Source organism: Ranitomeya variabilis, chromosome 5 (assembly GCF_051348905.1).
Source record: "Ranitomeya variabilis isolate aRanVar5 chromosome 5, aRanVar5.hap1, whole genome shotgun sequence".
NCBI lineage: Eukaryota > Metazoa > Chordata > Amphibia > Anura > Dendrobatidae > Ranitomeya > Ranitomeya variabilis.
In genome coordinates, this window is record NC_135236.1 from 677,976,020 (window position 1) to 677,995,244 (window position 19,225).

Sequence of the window (19,225 nt, forward strand, 5' to 3'; positions counted from 1 at the left end):
CAAAACAGTCCACATTAAGAAGCCGCCATTAACTTGTTTTCTCCAAACCTGTGTAAATTTTAGTTTAGTGTTGTTTCAGTGTGTTAAGATACTCACTGATTGCAGCGTGTAAGTGTGGTAGTATACTCACATATCGCCGTCTTCTCCTGTGTCTAGCGTTGCTCCACTCTTCTAAGTCACCTGACGGCTATTCAAACTCTCCAGGTCACGCTGGGCTCTATATGACACATAAGTGGCTTTTACAATATAAGTCTATGGAGCGTGAGAATGAGGCTCACAATGAGGATCCATAGGATTACATTGTAAAGACATGTCCAGGTCACATAAAGCATAGCGGGAGCCGGAGTCTGAAGAGTGAAGAGTAGACGTCACTCAGAGGAGAAGCAGAGCGGTGATGGATACTGGAGAACACGGCGCTAGGTGAGTATATTAACACACTGACACTTCTCTAACATCTACAAGGAAACTAGGGGAAAAACCGTTAATGGGAGGATTACAGGCGACAAATGGTATGTACTGGATAATATGTTACTTATATATTGTGCTATGAGTACAGACATCATATATTATACTATTCCCACTTTATCCTGGATAGAACATCAGATGTTTATGCACACAGTAAATTACATAAAGTATACTGTACAGGACAATATATGACTGGTATGCGATATACAGACATCAGACATTACATTAGTCACGTATTATCCTGTTCTAACCATCTTATGTCTCTGTACGCAGTATGGGCGAATCATTTTTCAGAGGGGCCACATGACACCACAACTGTCATGGAGGCCAAACCAAAAGACTGAAATGAATTCTGCTCAATATTATTATTAACATATTAATTACAATTTATATTAAAATCTAATAATTATATCATATAATATTAAAGGTCATGTGGGGGCTCTGCTTCATGTGGATGACACATCCTACATCATCCAAACAGTGTTCCCCATCACGCTCCTGTGCAGGCGGCAGGGGCCCTTCTATCTACCCTGCTGAGGGAAGAGCAAAGTGCTGTTCTGCACATGTGCGGGAAAGGCCAAAGAGCATCGGCGCATGCGCATTGCAGTACTGTGCTCTGCCCTTGATAAGGCACATAGATGTGTACCTGCTGCCTGTGCAGAAGTGCGATGGTGAGAACTGAATGGATGACGTAGGACATGTCATCCAAACGAAGCAGGGAAGGAGAACGTCATCGCAAGAAGAGAAGAGGCACTGGATCAAGAGCAGCGACATCCATCGGTCTGGACCGCACCGTATGTGAGTATAATAAAACCTATTTTTTTTACCTTACAGGGCATCATATACAGCATTCCATAACACTGTCACATGGGGTTGAAAGGTGGTGGTCATAAGTTATATGGGAAAGACCTGGTGACAGGATCTCTTTAAGTATCCTGACATCTTCCCTATATACAGTATGAGTCCACACACAGCCCCCCATATGCAATATGAGCCTCCACATAACCTCTCTATCTACAGTATGATTTGTAACACAGCCTCTTATATGCAGTGTGAGCCCCACAAGACCCACCTATATTCAGCATGAGCCCTCACATAGCCTCTTTATACAGTATGAGCCCCATATAGCCCCTATATACAGTATGAGTCCTGACATAGCCTCCTAGACACAGTATGAGCCTTCACATAACCTCTCTAGGTACAGTACAAACAGCCACATAGCCCTTTATATACACGTGATTCCCCACATGTTCCCCTATATTCAGCATGAGCCCTCACATACGGTAGCCTCTCTATGTACAGTATGAGTCCCTATATACAATATGAGCCCTCACATAGTCTCCTATATTCAGTATGGGTCCTCACATAGCCTCCTATATATAGGCGTACATCCTATACACATAAATAAACACACTCATCTTGCTCCTGTTCCCCTGGAGTCTTTGCACAGCAGACACTTTGAAGTGACATCATCACGTCTGCACGCTCAGTCGCACACATTGATTGGTGGAAGAAGGTGTTGGCGGCTCTGTGCTCCACCAATGTATTGTGTAGAAACGATATACGGCACTCCTTGCTGTGAGATGAGCTGCCAAAGTAGAGTTTCAACCCATAGATAATGCAATAGAAAAACTTGGCACTGAGGAAGTTGCAGTGAAAGAAAGCAAATTTCATTTGGCAATCCTTATTATTGTTGATGTTTTGGTTCTACATATGGGCTTTCATCAGAACTGACTGCCTCTTGAGATAAGAATGTTTATACCATGTGCAGCAGCATGTGGCATTGCGCCATTAGCTAGTGACCAGGGTTGCATTACAATGCGCTGATATATGCAGTCTAAATATCCTTGTCTCAAGATGCAGTCAGTTCTGATGAAAGCCCATATGTAGGACCAAAAGAATAATAAGGATTGCCAAATATAATTAGCTTTCTTTCACTACAACTTCCTGAGTGCCAAGTATTTCTATTGCATGCTCCACCAATGTATTCACCGCTGTCTGCATCCTGAGGGATGCAGGCCTGGGAGGGCATAGTGCAGCCCGTGGACCACAGTTTTCAGGCCTAAGGCCGGGGTCACATTTGCGAGTGTGATGCGAGAAACTTGCGCGAGTCTCTTGCATCAATACCCGGCACTCAGGACCAGAGCGTGCGGGTGTATGTATTTCTATGCAGTCGCACACTCCGGTCCCCAGTTGCGCCAGCAGCACCGGGGGGTGAAGCGCGAGCTTGCAAATGTGAACCCGGCCTTGGGCTGTGCATACGTTGCGGATTGTATGCGTTTTTGCCAAGTTTTTTTTGCGGCATAAACACATACACAACACAACCCATTGAATTAAATGGGATTCCGCAATGCTGTGCTAATGCTGCATATTTTTCTGCGGCGGAATCGCATTCCGGAAAAATATGCAGCATGCTCATTCTTTGTGAGGAATCACGGCGATTCCATACACATACAAGTGCATTGATCTGCTTACTTCCCGCATGGGGCATACGCAAAGTAAGCGAATCATGTGCAGATGGTACCCGGGGTGGAGTAGAGGGGACTCTCCTCCAGGCCATGGGAATAAAAAATAGTTATATACTCACCTTCTGGTGGCCCCCGGATCCAGCCCAGGCCTTAGCAATGCTCCCGGCAGCTCCCGTTCCCAGTGATGCCTTGCACAATGACCTGTGATGACGTAGCGGTCCTGTGTGATGCTACGTCATCTGGGGTCATTGCCGCGAGGCATCGCTGGGAACAGGAGCTGCCAGGAGCATCGCAAGGAGCAAGAAGGCTGCAGCGGCTGCCGGAAGGTGAGAATAGAACAATTTTTTATTTTAACATTATATCTTTTTACTATTGATGCTGCATAGGCAGCATCAATAGTAAAAAGTTGGTCACACTTGTCAAACGCTATGTTTGACAAGTGTGACCAACCTGTCAGTCAGTTTTCCAAGCGATGCTACAGATCGCTTGGAAAATGTTAGCATTCTGCAAGCTAATTACGCTTGCAAAATGCTAGTGTTTAGCGGGAAAATGCGTGCGAATTCCGCATGCTTATTTCTCGCAGCAGGGAGTTGCGGAATTGCCACAGAAAGTTCTGTGGCAATTCCGAACGTGTGCATATAGCCTTAGACTGCACTTTGCCCAAGTCTAGTGTATGATATACTGTGACTACAGTCATGAGACGTCTGGTGTCTGTATCACAATATTACATCCAAGGCATACACTAATCTGTGCACTGATGTACTATACTATGTGCACATGCCTGCAGTGTTACATGCACGGATTATACCTGGACCTCACATTATAATGGATGGAATTATATATGATATATGGTGTCCTGGAGCCAGGCTCAGGAGCAGTCAGGATGACTGTATACTTGTGTCTGACCCTGACTGGGAGTTATTGCATCAGCTTGAACGGGTGATGCAGGAGCCGAAGACTCCACTGATAGTGACCTGAGCTGCATGAAAGTTCAAATGGGTGCAATAAATCATCACACTCACTGTGCCTAAGAGCGACTGCAGACACAAGAAGCAGGATCCGGCCGGGTCCTTGATCTCCTGACCCCTGCAGACCTCTTCTCTCAAACTGCTCTCCAGTCCTCCACGAGGAAGCAACCCGGCCAGCGCGCTGCTGAGGTGAGATCAGAAGACAGTGCACGGCCGGCCACACTGTGTGCAGAGTGGGTGTGTCTACAATTCAGGGATGGCCGGCCACTACTTACAGGATAAAATACAACAGTGCCAAAAGCCATCTTCTAGGCATCAGAAAGCCCGGCGGCCCGCATCTGCTGCTGAGGAGACAGGCCCGGGGGGCGCTTGCCCCTGTGCCACCTGGCCCAGCCCGCCCCTGCCTGGTAGCCACTTTACGGCATCTCTCTTATACCAGGTCCTGCGGTTTCCTTCCTCACTGAGAATAAACGTCTCCATCTGAATGGGTGCCTATGAAAACCTCTTGTGAGACTACCATTCTCTCTCTCTGTGGAGGGGCAATGGACCTGCTGCAATCAAAACACCTGTGACTATGAGGCGGCTCGGTCAGAAAGCTAAATAATACATTTGAAAAAACTGACCGTCACATCCATACATAGACTAAGTGTGAACAGGTGCTAAACCCAGAGTCGCCAACTCCTATACATTCAAGCAAATAAGGCAGCACACTGTAGCGCTGAAACATGCAAACATGAAACATGAAAATTTAACTGCATCACTGCACTAGAAATATGAAAAATGAGAGCGTTTAGCGCATAAAAAAAGGCCAATTTTATGTGTACCTGGTAGCCATCAGACACTTAGACACCTTTACTGCCGCCTTCTCCGAGCCCCTTCATGCTGTGTTATGGGTATGTGGTGGTTCTATAAAGATATCAGAGGGAGAAGCTGTGAGGAGCCGTAAACGTAGAAGAATCTGCCTTGAGAATGGTGACATCATAGGTTGAACAATCCAGGTCTCCACACCTTATGGGCTATGGACACCTGTGATTTTGAAATAATCTCTTATCTTAATACACGGCACTGCCGCCGGCACTCGGGAGCGGAGCGTGCGGCTGCATAGAAATACATGTAGCTGCACGCTCTGCTCCCGAGTGCCGGGTATTAAGATAAGAGACTCGTCCGAGTTTCTCGCATGTGTGATCCATCTATCGTATCATCTATCTATCTATGTATTATCTATCTATCCTTCTATTGTATCTATCAGGATAGCAGGAAGAAAACGGCAGCACTCGCCAATCTCCAAAACAGGTAACTCTTTATTGCGATAAAATCTTCATGGCTCGGGGGTGTACATACAGCAGAGGGTACAGGTCCAAACGATGGCCGTTTCGCGACGTTTGTGACATCACAATTTTTTTCTTTTTGTATATCTTTATTTAGCTTACAAAAACACACACAAATCCGCATGAAAAAAAAAAACATGAAAAACGCAGGTGACCTCAGGTGCAGATTTTGCCTGGGTCAAATCCTGATGCAATCCTGACCGTGGAAACATATCGTAAAGCTGGCAAGTCTTACTATAGCTGCTTGAGGTCTAAAACGGAAAATGCTCCCCAAGTGGTAAATATATATATTTGTAAGAAAATATATAATATTTTTCATATAGAAATGTTTGCACACAGTGCATTAATACATTTTAATTACTATTTTAAGCTTAATTTCACACAAAAACAAACTACAAGAAAACTGGTGGGACCTTCCCTTTAAATTATGAAGGTTTCTACCAGTTTCTGCTTCTCCCTAATATCTTTATAGAACCATGATATACACATAATACAATCAGAATATTACAATAAGTATGCATTTACTGTACTTTGTGAAAAATAATGTGATTCTGAAAATAACACTTCAAATATGCTACATCAGCTAAAAATCGATATACGAAAGTCTCGACATTATACTTTTATAATAAACTACACTACAATATATGGGTAAAATGTGCTGGTTTTAATAATATGGACACCTTCACACCGTATTTTTAATGTTCATTTCCGTTCTAAATAATCTTCATAGCACATTATTTTTTACCATTTTGCTGCTGTGAGTCTGTGCACAAGGAGAAATCAGTGCAGGAATGAAGCTGTGCTAACACAAAGACATCACATCCAGCCTGTATTACTGAGAGGGACACGGCCACAAGAGAAAAGTATGAAATTAGGAACAGTTTTTAAACAGCATAACAGGAGGTCTAAACATTAATGTCGGAATGAAGATTGCAGTCTGAACATTCGAGGAACTCAAGAAACCAGTAACATTTGGACAAAAAAAATTATTTCAAAATCACAGGTGTCCATAGCCCATAAGGTGTGGAGACCTGGATTGTTCAACCTATGATGTCACCATTCTCAAGGCAGATTCTTCTACGTTTACGGCTCCTCACAGCTTCTCCCTCTGATATCTTTATAGAACCACCACATACCCATAACACAGCATGAAGGGGCTCGGAGAAGGCAGCAGTAAAGGTGTCTAAGTGTCTGATGGGGTCACACAGCTCATAAAAGGACAACTGCCCGGCCTCATAATCCAGACATATCCTGAACCTATCACTGGAGATCTGGTGAGGTAACCACATCATATCACTGTCATGTACCACTGAATACTCATCATCATCATAATCAAATCTCCACAAACACCAGGACTTGTTATTATCTCCAATGCGTGACTGATCTCCTCTCCTGTCTGTACTGGGGTAACACATCCCCACCCTCCAATCCCTTGATCTACTGATCTCCACATCCCAATAATGTCGTCCTGAGGTAAATCCTCTCCTGCTCATCACCTGATTATAATCCTGGAATCTCTCTGCTGTTTCTGGACGTTTCTGCTTTTCTTCTGTAAAGGTTGCAGTTTTCAGGTCGTCTGATATAAGGAGATTATTAGCAGCTGTGGTAACATCCAGTAATATGTCTGCAGGACTCACCACATAGATCCCGCTCCTTATACCTGATATTACGTCACATAATGTGTGTAATGTGTGTGAGATCACAGACACATCCAGGTCATCTCCATCATGGGGCTGTTCATCATGTCCTCCTGTGTCCTCATCACCTCCCTCCTCCTCAGGATCACACAAGTCACCGGTGTCTGGTTCCTGTAAGACAGTCAGTGGATCCGTCATGTTACACAGCTCCTCAATGTGCCTCATCTTCCTGGACAGCTCGTCCTTCTTTATTTCCAGCTTCTGGATCAGAGCAGACAGTGACAGTGACTCTTCCTTTTCCTGCCTGGAGATGTCACTCAGGACCTTCTTCTCCAGGTCGTCCACCCGTCTCCTGATGTCTGTACACAGGGCAGTGACTCTCTCGGCTTCTCCAGCTGCTTTTTCTTGAGCTTTTCTCCTCCGCTCCTCCAGACTTCGGACTCTTTCCTCAGTCTCTTCTCTCTTTGTGATCAGTTTCTGCAGAACATTTCTCAGTTTCTTCCTCTTCTTCTCAGAGGCCTCCTCCAGCATCTCCACCCGGTGTCCCCGATGCTCCCCAGTCAAACTGCAGGACACACAGATACAAGCAGCGTCCTCGGTGCAGTAATATTCCAGGATCTTCTTATGGACAGAACATTTCCTTTTCTCCAGAGAAGTGCTGGGATCAGTGAGGACGTGTTCTGGTGATTTGCTGTGAACCCTCAGGTGTTTATCACACAGAGAAGCCTCACAGAGTAGACAGGATCTAACAGCAGGTACCGGAGAGTCCACACAGTAAGTGCAGCAGATCCCGGTGATCTCCTTTTGTTCTTGCTGAGAAATCAGGAAACGTTCAGCTATACTATGGAGATTTATGTTCCTCATCAGTGCCGGCCGCACCTGAAACTCTTCTCTGCATTCAGGACAGGAATAAACTCCAGACCTGTCCTGTGTATCCAGCACACGACCAATACAGACCCGGCAGAAGTTGTGTCCACATCTCAGCATTACAGGATCTGTATAAGTGCTCAGACAGATGGAGCAGAGCAGCTCGTCTCTCAGATCAATAGACGCCATGGCTGATGGAAGAAGAGAGAAAATAAACTACAATTATTTAATACTCAGAAAGCAAAGTTCAGGTTCAGCTATGTAGACACAGGAAAAATTATAACAGGTATTCAGTCCTCTATATATGATGTACTATGATGTACAGGGCCGGTATCAGCACCCGGCGCACGCGGGCAAGTGCCGGGGCCCTGAGCAGGTGGAGGGTCTCACTCACCATCGGGGTCACTGGCGTGCTATGGGGGCCCGATCCCCCGCTTCTTGCTCCAGGCCCCGAGATTTGCCATACTCGCCTCTCCCTGTTTCTGGGCTGCGGTGTCTTCCGTCCTCTGACTGCGATGTTTCAGGTGAGAGGGCGCGATGATGTGATTAGTGTGCACCCTCTGCCTGAACAGTCACGGCGCAGAGAGCCAGAAGACGCCGAGGAGTCGGACAGTGTCGAGAGGTGAATATTTTTTTTCTTTTTTTTAACCCCTTTACCCCCAAAGGTGGTTTGCATGTTAATGACTGGGCCAATTTTTACAATTCTGACCACTGTCCCTTTCTGACATTGTTTTCTCGTGACATATTGTACTTCATGACAGTGGTAACATTTCCTTAATATGACTTGCAATTATTTGTGGGACAAAAACTGAAATTTGACGAAAATTTTGAAAATTTAGCAATTTTCCAACTTTGAATTTTCATGCCCTTAAATCAGAGATATGTCACACAAAATACTCAATAAGTAACATTTCCGACATGTCTACTATACATCAGCACAATTTTAGAACCCCTTTTTTTGTGATAAGGGAGTTATAGGGGTTAAAAGTTGAGCAACGATTTCTCATTTTTACAACACTATTTCTTAGGGACCACCTCACATTTGTATTCACTTTGAGGGGTCTATATGAAAGAAAATACAAAGTAAGTGACACCATTCTAAAAACTGCACCCCTCAAGGTGCTCAAAACCACATTCAAGAAGTATATTAATGCTTCAGGTTCTTCACAGGAATCTTTGGAATATTTTAAAAAAATGAACATTTAACTTTTTTCACAAAAATATTACTTCAGATCAAATTTGTTTTATTTTACCAAGGGTAACAGGAGAAATTGGACCCCAATAGTTGTACAATTTGTCCTGAGAATGCTGATACCCCATATGTGGGGGTAAACCACTGTTTGGGCGCATGGCAGAGCTCGGAAGGGAAGGAGCGTCGTTTGACTTTTCAATGCGAAATTGGCTGGAATTGAGATCGGACACCATGTCACGTTTGGAGAGCCCCTGATGTGCCTAAACATTGAAACCCCCCACAAGTGACACCATTTTGGAAAGTAGACCCCCTAAGGAACTTATCTGGATGTGTGGTGAGCACTTTGAACCCCCAAGTGCTTCATAGAAAATTATAATGTGGAGCCGTAAAAATAAAAAATCATATTTTTTTCACAAAAATGATTTTTTGCCCCCCAATTTTAAATTTTCCCAAGAGTAACAGGAGAAATTAGACCCCAAAATTTGTTGTGCAATTTGTCCTGAGTACGCTGATACCTTATATGTTGGTGTAAACCACTGTTTAAGCGCATGGCAGAGCTTGGAAGGGAAGGATCACCGTTTGACTTTTTCGACGCAGAATTGGCTGGAATGGAGACCGGACGCCATGTCACATTTGGAGAGCCCCTGATGTGTCTAAACAGTGGAAACCTCCTAATTCTAACTCCAACGCTAACCCCAACACACCCCTAACCCTAATCCTAACCACAACCCTAAGCCCAACACACCCCTAACCCTAATCCCAACCCTAACCATAACCCTAACACACCCCTAACCCTAATCCCAACCCTAACCACAACCCTAAGCCCAACACACCCCTAACCCTAATCCCAACCCTAACCATAACCCTAACACACCCCTAACCCTAATCCCAACCCTAACCACAACCCTAAGCCCAACACACCCCTAACCCTAATCCCAACCCTAACACACCCCTAGCCTTAATCCAAACCCTAACTTTAGCCCTAACTCTAATGGGAAAATGGAAATAAATAATTTTTCATTTTATTATTTTTCCCTAACTAAGGGGCTGATAAAGGGGGTTTGATTTACTATTTATAACGGGTTTTTATGTTTGGCAGCTGTCACACGCTAAAAGATGCTTTTTATTGCAAAAAAATAGTTTTTGCATCACCACATTTTGAGAGCTATAATTTTTCCACATTTTGGCCCACAGAATCATGTGAGGTCTTGTTTTATGCGGGACGAGTTGACGTTTTTATTGGTACCATTTTCGGGCACATAAAATTTTTTGATAGCTTTTTATTATGATTTTTGGGAGACAGATTGAACAAAAACCAGCTATTCATGATTTTTTTTTTTTTTTTGGGGGGGGGCGTTTATATCGTTCCGCGTGTGGTAAAATTGATAAAGCAGTTTTAATATTCGGGTCAGTGCGATTACAGCAATACCTCATTTATATCATTTTTTATGTTTTGGCGCTTTTATACTATAAAAACTATTTTATATAAAAAAAATATTATTTTTGCATCGCTTTATTCTGAAAGCTATAACTTTTATTTTTTCGCTGATGATGCTGTATGGCGGCTCACTTTTTGCGGGACAAGATGACGTTTTCAGCGGTACCACGGTTATTTATATCCGTCTTTTTGATTGGGTGTTATTCCACTTTTTGTTCGGCGGTATGATAATAAAGCGTTGTTTTTTTTTTAATATGGGGTTCACTAAGGGGTTAACTAGTGGGACAGTTTTATAGATCGGTCGTTACGGACGTGGCAATACTAAATATGTGTACTTTTATTGTTTTTTATTTACATAAAGAAATGTATTTATTGGAAAAAAAATTTCTTTATTTAGGAATTAAAAAAATATATTTTTACACATGCGAATATTTTTTTTTTTTACTTTTTTACATTGTCCCAGGATGGGACATCACTATATAAAGTCAGAGCGCTGATCGGACACTTTGCACTGTATCAGATCAGCGCTCTGACATTCAGTGAAGGAGACTTGTGGACTCCTGCTCTCAGCAGGCACTGAGAAGCCACCTCCCTGCAGGACCCGGAAGGACCCCACGACGACCATCTTGGAGCTGGGGGTCTGAAAGGAGAACCTCAGGACAATGCAATCACATCACGTTGTTCTGAGGGAAGCACACAGGGAGCCCCCTACGGGATGCTTCTCTATGCATCATGTTTGATCGCAGTGTTCCGGGGTTAAAGTGCCGGGTGTCAGCTGTGAAAATCAGTTGACACCAGGTCACGATCACAGGGGTAGCTTAGACGTACTATCCCGTCCATGGTCTTTCGGGCCCAGGTCACATGGACGGGATAGTACGTCTGATGTCAGAAAGGGGTTAATGTTTAAAGCAGTATGTGGGGGCCATTTACATATAGAGCATTATATGGGGCCCACTCTGTATGGAACATTATATGGGGCCCATTCTGTAGGGAGCATTATATGGGGCCTATTCTGTAGGGAGCATTATATGGGGCCCATTCTGTAGGGAGCATTATATGGGGCCCACTCTGTAGGGAGCATTATATGGGCCCATTCTGTAGGGAGCATTATATGGGGCCCAATCTGTAGGGAGCATTATATGGGGCCCATTTTGTATGGAGCATTATATGTGGCCCATTCTGTAGGGAGCATTATATGGGGCCCACTCTGTATGGAGCATTATATGGGCCCATTCTGTAGGGAGCATTATATGGGGCCCATTCTGTAGGGAGCATTATATGGGGCCCATTCTGTAGGGAGCATTATATGGGGCCCATTCTGTGTGGAGCATTATATGGGGCCCATTCTGTGTGGAGCATTATATGGGGCCCATTCTGTATGGAGCATTATATGGGGCCCATTCTGTATGGAGCATTATATGGGGCCCATTCTGTATGGAGCATTATATGGGGCCCATTCTGTATGGAGTATTATATGGGGCCCACTCTGTAGGGAGCATTATATGGGGCCCATTCTGTAGGGAACATTATATGGGGCCCACTCTGTATGGAGCATTATATGGGGCCCACTCTGTAGGGAGCATTATATGAGGCTCATTATTCTGTATGGAGCGTTATATGGGGCTCATTATTCTGTATGGAGCATTATATGAGGCTCATTATTCTGTATGGAGCGTTATATGGGGCTCATAAGGTATGGAGCAATATATGGGCTCATAGTTCCTTATATGTATTTTTGCACAGTGCGCCAACACGTGGTCCTTCAGTGTGATTCAGTGGTATGCTCCCCTAAGGATAGGTTCACATTGCGTTAGTGGGTGTCCGCTGACGGAATCTGTTTCATAGCGGCACTAACGCTATGTAACGGATCCGTTAGCGCATCCATTGGCCGCAATTTATGTAGCGCATCGCTAACGCATGCCATTATTGGCATGCGTTAGTGATGTGCCGTTATTTTGTGACGGACCTCGAACGCTGTCTGCAGCATTGTTGGGTCCGTTCCCGCTAGCGCAGATGCTCTATCGCATAACGCGATCCTTTTTTGGCAATTGCATTAACGCAGTCCGTTAGCGTATGCGCTAAACAGACTGCACTAACGCAATGTGAACCTAGCCTAAGGGTTTTATGCATTTTTTTGCTATGGGGATTGCCTTGCACCAATGTAATACTACTATATTGCACTTTGCACTTTAAAGAAAGTTTTTTTTTCTCTGTTTATGCACTTTTACTTCAGAACCAATTTTTTTTATTTTCACAAGTGTAAAAACAGAAATGTAACCATAATTTTGTTGTGCAATTTCTCCTGAGTACGCCGATACCCCATATGTGGGGGTAAACCACTGTTTGGGCGCACCGCAGAGCTTGGAAGAGAAGGAGCGCCGTTTTACTTTTTTCAATGTAGAATTGGCTGGAATTGAGATCGGACACCATGTCGCGTTTGGAGAGCCCCTGATGTGCCTAAACAGTGGAAACCCCCCACAAGTGACTCCATTTTGGAAACTAGACCCCTTAAGGAACTAGATGTGTGGTGAGCACTTTAAACCCCCAAGTGCTTCACAGAAATTCATAAAGTAGAGCCGTGAAAATAAAAAATCCTTTTTTTTTCCTCAAAAATGATTTTTTAGCCTGCAATTTTTTATTTTCTCAAGGGTAACAGGAGTCATTGGACCCCAAAATCTGTTGTCCTGAGTACGCTGATACCCCAATATGTGGGGGGGGGGGCACTGTTTGGGCACCCATCGGGGCTCGGAAGGGAAGGAGCGCAGCTTGGAATGCAGACTTTGATGGGATGGTCTGCGGGCGTCATGTTGCATTTGCAGAGCTCCTGATGTACCTAAACAGTAGAAACCCCGCACAAGTAACACCATTTTGGAAATTAGACCCCCCAAAGAGCTTATCTAGATGTGTGGGGAGCACTATGAACACCCAACTGCTTCACAGAAGTTTATAATGTAGAGCCATGAAAATAAAAAAAATCATATTTTTTCCACAAAAATGATCTTTTCACCCCCAAATTTTTACTTTCTCAAGGGTAACAGGAGAAATTGGACCCCAAAATTTATTGTGCAATCTATGCTGAGTAGGCTGATACCCCATATGTGGGGGTAAACCACTGTTTGGGCGCATGGCAGAGCTCGGAAGGGAAGGAGCGCCGTTTTGGAATGCAGACTTTGATAGTATGGTCTGCGGGCGTAATGTTGCATTTGCAGAGCCCCTGATGTACCTAAACAGTAGAAACCCCCCACAAGTGACCCCATTTTGGAAACTAGACCCCCCCAAGGAACTTATCTAGATGTGTGGTGAGAACTTTGAATGCCCAAGTGCTTCACAGAAGTTTATAATGCAGAGTCGTGAAAATAAAAAATATATTTTTTCCCACAAAAAAGATTTTTTAGCCCCCAAGTTTTCATTTTCACAAAGGTAACAGGAGAAATTGGACCCCAAAAGTTGTCCAATTTATCCCGAGTACGCTGATGCCCCATATGTGGGGGTAAACCACTGTTTGGGTGTACGGCAGAGCTCAGAAGGGAGGGAGCACCATTTGACTTTTTGAGCGCAAAATTGGCTGTCGTGTTTGGAGACCCCCTGATGTACCTAAACAGTGGAAAACCCCCAATTCTAACTCCAACCCTAACCCCAACACACCCCTAACCCTAATCCCAACCCGATCCTTAATCCTAATCACAACCCTAACGATAATCACAACCCTAACCCCAAAACAACCCTAATCTCAACACTAACCATAACCCTAATCAAAACCCTAAATCCAACACACCCCCAATCCTAATCTCAACCCTAACCTCAAACCTAACCCTAATCCCAATACACCCCTAACCCTAACTTTAACCCTAATCCCAAACCTAACCCTAATCCCAAATGTAACCCTAATGCCAACCCTAAGGCTATGTGCACACGTTCAGGTTTTTTCGCGTTTTTTTCTTTTTTTTTTTCGCCGTTAATTAACCGCTGTGGTTTAAGTACCCTTAACTGCCGCCGTTAAAAGGCGTATCGGCGGTCGTTAAGGGGTTAAATCACCAATAGGCTGCTGTCACACTAGCAGTATTTGGTCAGTATTTTACATCAGTATTTGTAGCCAAAACCAGCAGTGGGTGATAAATACAGAAGTGGTGCAGATGTTCCTATTATACTTTTTCTCTAATCGTTCCACTCCTGGTTTTGGCTACAAATACTGATGTAAAATACTGACCACATACTGCTAGTGTGACGGCAGCCATAGGATGTAATTCTCTCTCTCCCACTAGAGGGCGGCATAATAATAAAGCAATAGAAAAGATCGTCCTATGTATAAAAAATCTCTATTGATTTTGTATGAAAAAAGTGCGGAGATTTGTGGCTGCAATTCCTGGCAATGTTACGGTGAATATAGTTCCATGGTCCAATATAATGAGGACGGTTTGTGTAAGAATAACTAGATATTTTTTAAGAACTATCTAACATTTATACCACTTCTTAATTGACGGTACCATGTAGTGTCTGATCATGTACTAGTTACAAATGATATGTTTTATTAATTATTGTGTTTAATAAAGAATTGTTGATTTTATTACGAGTTCTCCAAGTCTTTTTGATAGGATAATTTAATCGTTGATTCAGGAGAATTAGTATTTTGTGCCCAATACTATCGGATATACCTTTTATGTATGCACTTTATTGATTTTTTTGTAGCATAATTAATAAATAGTGCTGGACATTCCCCTCAATGCACAGGTAAGGAACTTCTGTGAGGAATTGGAGAGTAAGAATTGTTTGGAAAATTGTTGAGAGGATGCCATTCCTTCCTTTGCCACTAGATGGCAGTGTAATAATAATAACAATAAATATTAATAATAATAATGATAATGATAAAATAATAATAATAAAAATAAAATTAATATAATTTAAAAAATAATAATAACAATAAAAATAATAATATAATAATAATAATATAATAATAATAATTAATAATAATGAAATAATAAATAATAAAATATTAAATAATAACATAATAATAATAATAAATAGTAGTAATAATAATAATAAAAATAATGATAATTATAATACTAAAAATAATAATAATAATAATAATAATAATAATAATAATAATAAAAAATTAAATTCAGCCTTGAGCTTTTTTTTAAGCTTAACAATAGAGATTTATAACTATATCCTCTTCTTTCATTTGAACTATTTGTGGTGTGATTAGATCTTTTTATTTCGATTCCACTTTTGGGAAATATTATGTGAAATTCCACATTTATATATTTCAGACGACTTTTTTGCCATAAATAGTATTTTGATCTTACTGTTACCGCATCTTCCCTAAACGCACCATGTGTGCTCCAGTCGCGCACTACCTGACCGTCTCTGTGCTTTAATGCATTAATATCGGGTGTAATAAAGATTTGTTCATTATTAAATAGAGGTCTCCAGTTTTTTTGATCGATGATTTAAATAGGAAAGAACCTGGACATGTTTGGTGTCTGCGAACTCGTAATGACCCGGAGGACGGTAACGGCAGCTCAGTTTTAGGATTTAGAGAACACGGTAAAAAAAAAAAAATTGTGGATTTGCACTTTTTTTTTTGCAATTTGACCGCACTTGGACTTTTTTTCCTGTTTTCCAGCACACTATACAGGAAAATAAATGGTGTCGTTCAAAAGTACAACTCGTCCCGCTAAGAAATAAACCCCTCACACGGCCATATTGATGGAAGTGAAATAACAAACAAACACAAGAGGCGTGCGTGCTTTTCTGTCTGAGCTCCTTCTCCCCAGAGCCAGGACTTTCTATATACTGTGGACGCTCCATCCGGATTTATATTATGTTTGTTACAATTGGAAGTTTGAAATGTTCCTATAAAAAGTTGTAAAAGAAACTCGGAAAAAAACAAATAAAAATGAATAAAAGTTGAAGAATCTGAATGTATCAACAGAAGAAGTTCCATAAATCAGATTCTGGACTCGCACACGGCTCCTTAATGCTCGTCCTAAGGACGTTTCCCACTGATCGAGCTGATTTTTTTGCTCTTATTTGAGCAGCTCTTACCTTGGATCCTGCTTTTCCTCTGCCGGCTGCTAGTGATGTGGAGGAGACTTGGAGCAGTGTGAGCAAGTGGGGAATGGTTGGCAATGCTTTGTTGTGACTGGGCTCCTCCCACATAAACACATACATTACTGTGATTGGCTGCTCAGTGTAGGGAGTGCACTGCTCACGTGATCTGTGATTGGCTGCTCAGTGTAGTGAATGCACTGCACACATGCTCTGATTGGCTGCTCAGTGTAGGGAGTACACTGCTCACGTGATCTGTGATTGGCTGCTCAGTGTAGGGAGTGCACTGCTCACGTGATCTGTGATTGGCTGCTCATTGTAGTGGGTGGACACACGGCCTCTAACAAGGCCAAGCTTTTAACCCCTTAAGTGTGCAGTCATGGAATGCTACTTTTTTTTTTATTCTCTTTCGTTTTCTCCTCCCCTTCTTCTATGAGCTGTAACTTTGACTTTGTCAGTGGTGAAATATAAAATGTTGTGTGGGCTTGTGTTGTTTTTTTTATTTTATTTGGGTAAAAAAACTGAAAAATTCATAACTTCATAACAAAAAAAAATTACTTGAGCTGATATTTTCCAAAACATCTGGGACTTCTATATATTAAATATTGGGGCACATATGATGCTTTGATTGCTTTTTAATGCATTTTGTTTGTGGCATTGTGACCAAAACCCCACAATTCTGGCATAACATTTTTTTTTCTCTTTTATAATTTTTACAGATCATGTTAATCTTAGATTTAAATAGATTGTACTTTTGTGGACAAGTTTATATTTAAAATAAAATAAAACCTTCTTTATTCGGGCTCTTTCACACGTCAGTATCTCCGCTACGTGTGGTGACAGTTTCCACACGCACCGGAGACCGTGGCACACACAAGCCATTGAAATGAATGAGTTTCCAGCACCAGCAGAAGATAATGATGAGAGTAGTAGTTGTCTCCCACTGCCTGCACCTGTAAAAATAAGGAATTATACTCACCTGTCCTAAATGTCCCCCCCTGTAATCCATGCGTCCGATCATGCAGAGGAGCCGGGGAGAATGACGCCTGCAGTGAGCGGTGTCCTGTCACTCACTGAGGTCCGGGGTCGCTCGCTGCAGGCATCATTCTCCCCGCTTCCTCTGCATGAGTGGTCAAGAGCATTACGGGGGGACGATTAGGACAGGTGAGTACATGGATTTTTTTTTATTTTATTCTTATTTTTACAGTTGGACACCACTCTCATTATGGCCCCCGCTGGTGCTGATCGCAGCAACCCCCAACCTCCGCGGCAAGGTAGGGCTACTACCAGGCCAAAAAATAGGGTCAATACCCCAGGCGTCCTTGTATGCGATATGTCTAGTTGACAAACTAGACCCAATTACGGCTTGCTCTGAGCAACCAATACCCCTGATCCTGTGAAGGAAGAAATTAAGAGAGATTCTCCATTTTGTGCTTTTCGACTCCATTTTGTTGTTTTGATATAAATTTTGTTAGTAGGCTAAAGTTTACAGCTGTTATGAGACCTTGATTGTTGCAATCTAAACAGAACATGAGACTGAGGGTGTATTGTTCTACAAAACTTTGACGCACAGACTGTTCCTGCATTCTTATAGGTTAAGAACTGTGAGCGTGTTCTTATGCTGATAGGTTGAAGTATAATTTCTATGATTATGAAAAGCCATACAGAATAAACGGGGGCCAGAGCGATCAGCTTGATCCCCCCCAAACAGAGACACACGTCTCCGTCTGGTCATTTTCAGTTGCCGGCAACACCTTGTAGATTAACCCCTTCCTGACGTCGGACGGGATAGTACATCCGAGGTCAGCTCCCCTGCTTTGATGCAGGGCTCCGCGGTGAGCCCGCATCAAAGCCGGGACATGTCAGCTGTTATGAACAGCTGACATGTGCCCGCAATAGGAGCGGGCAGAATCGCGATCTGCCCGCACCTATTAACTAGTTACATGCCGCTGTCAAACGCAGACAGCGGCATTTAACTACCGCATCCGGCCGGGCGGCCGGATATGACGTCATCGCCGACCCCCGTCACATGATCGGGGGTCGGCGATGTGTCAGGAAGGTAACCATAGAGGTCCTTGAGACCTCTACGGTTACTGATCCTCGGTAGCGGTGAGCGCCACCCTGTGGTCGGCGCTCACAGCACACCTGTATTTCTGCTACATAACAGCGATCTGATGATCGCTGTTATGTAGCAGAGCCGATCGGGTTGTGCCTGCTTCTAGCCTCCCATGGAGGCTATTGAAGCATGGCAAAAGTGAAAAAAAAAGTTTTTAAAAATGTGAAAAAAATTAAAAAAACATAAAAGTTTAAATCACCCCCCTTTCGCCCCAATCAAAATAAATCAATAAAAAAATAATCAAACCTACACATATTTGGTATCGCCGCGTTCAGAATCGCCCAATCAATAAAAAAAAGCATTACCCTGATCGCTAAATAGCGTAATGAGAAAAAAAACGAAACGCCAGAAATACGTTTTTTGGGTCGCCGCGACATTGCATTAAAATGCAATAACGGGCGATCAAAAGAACGTATCTGCACCAAAATGGTATAATTAAAAATGCCAGCTCGGCACGCAAAAAATAAGCCCTCACCTGACCCCAGATCACGAAAAATGGAGACGCTACGAGTATCGGAAAATGGCGCAATTTTTTTTTTTTGCAAAGTTTGGAATTTTTTTCACCACTTAGGTAAAACATAACCTAGTCATGTTAGGTGTCTATGAACTCGTACTGACCTGGAGAATCATAATGGCAGGTCAGTTTTAGCATTTAGTGAACCTAGCAAAATAGGCAAGCAAAAAGCAAGTGTGGGATT

At 42.9% G+C, this 19,225-nt stretch overlaps 3 protein-coding genes across 3 annotated transcripts in view; 1 reads left to right on the forward strand and 2 right to left on the reverse strand.

The window, feature by feature from the left end:
- The window catches only part of LOC143777037 (E3 ubiquitin/ISG15 ligase TRIM25-like), a 521,945-nt gene that overhangs the window by 154,760 nt on the left and 347,960 nt on the right, over nucleotides 1–19,225 (reverse strand). The gene's annotated exons all lie outside the window — the stretch shown is intronic.
- Nucleotides 1–19,225, forward strand: part of LOC143777040 (E3 ubiquitin/ISG15 ligase TRIM25-like) — a 481,784-nt gene that overhangs the window by 63,610 nt on the left and 398,949 nt on the right. The gene's annotated exons all lie outside the window — the stretch shown is intronic.
- On the reverse strand, nucleotides 5,255–7,943 carry LOC143777041 (E3 ubiquitin/ISG15 ligase TRIM25-like). The gene has a single exon (XM_077266956.1). The coding sequence runs from the start codon at nucleotides 7,920–7,922 to the stop codon at nucleotides 6,270–6,272; it is 1,653 nt and encodes a 550-aa protein (XP_077123071.1). The 5' UTR covers nucleotides 7,923–7,943; the 3' UTR covers nucleotides 5,255–6,269.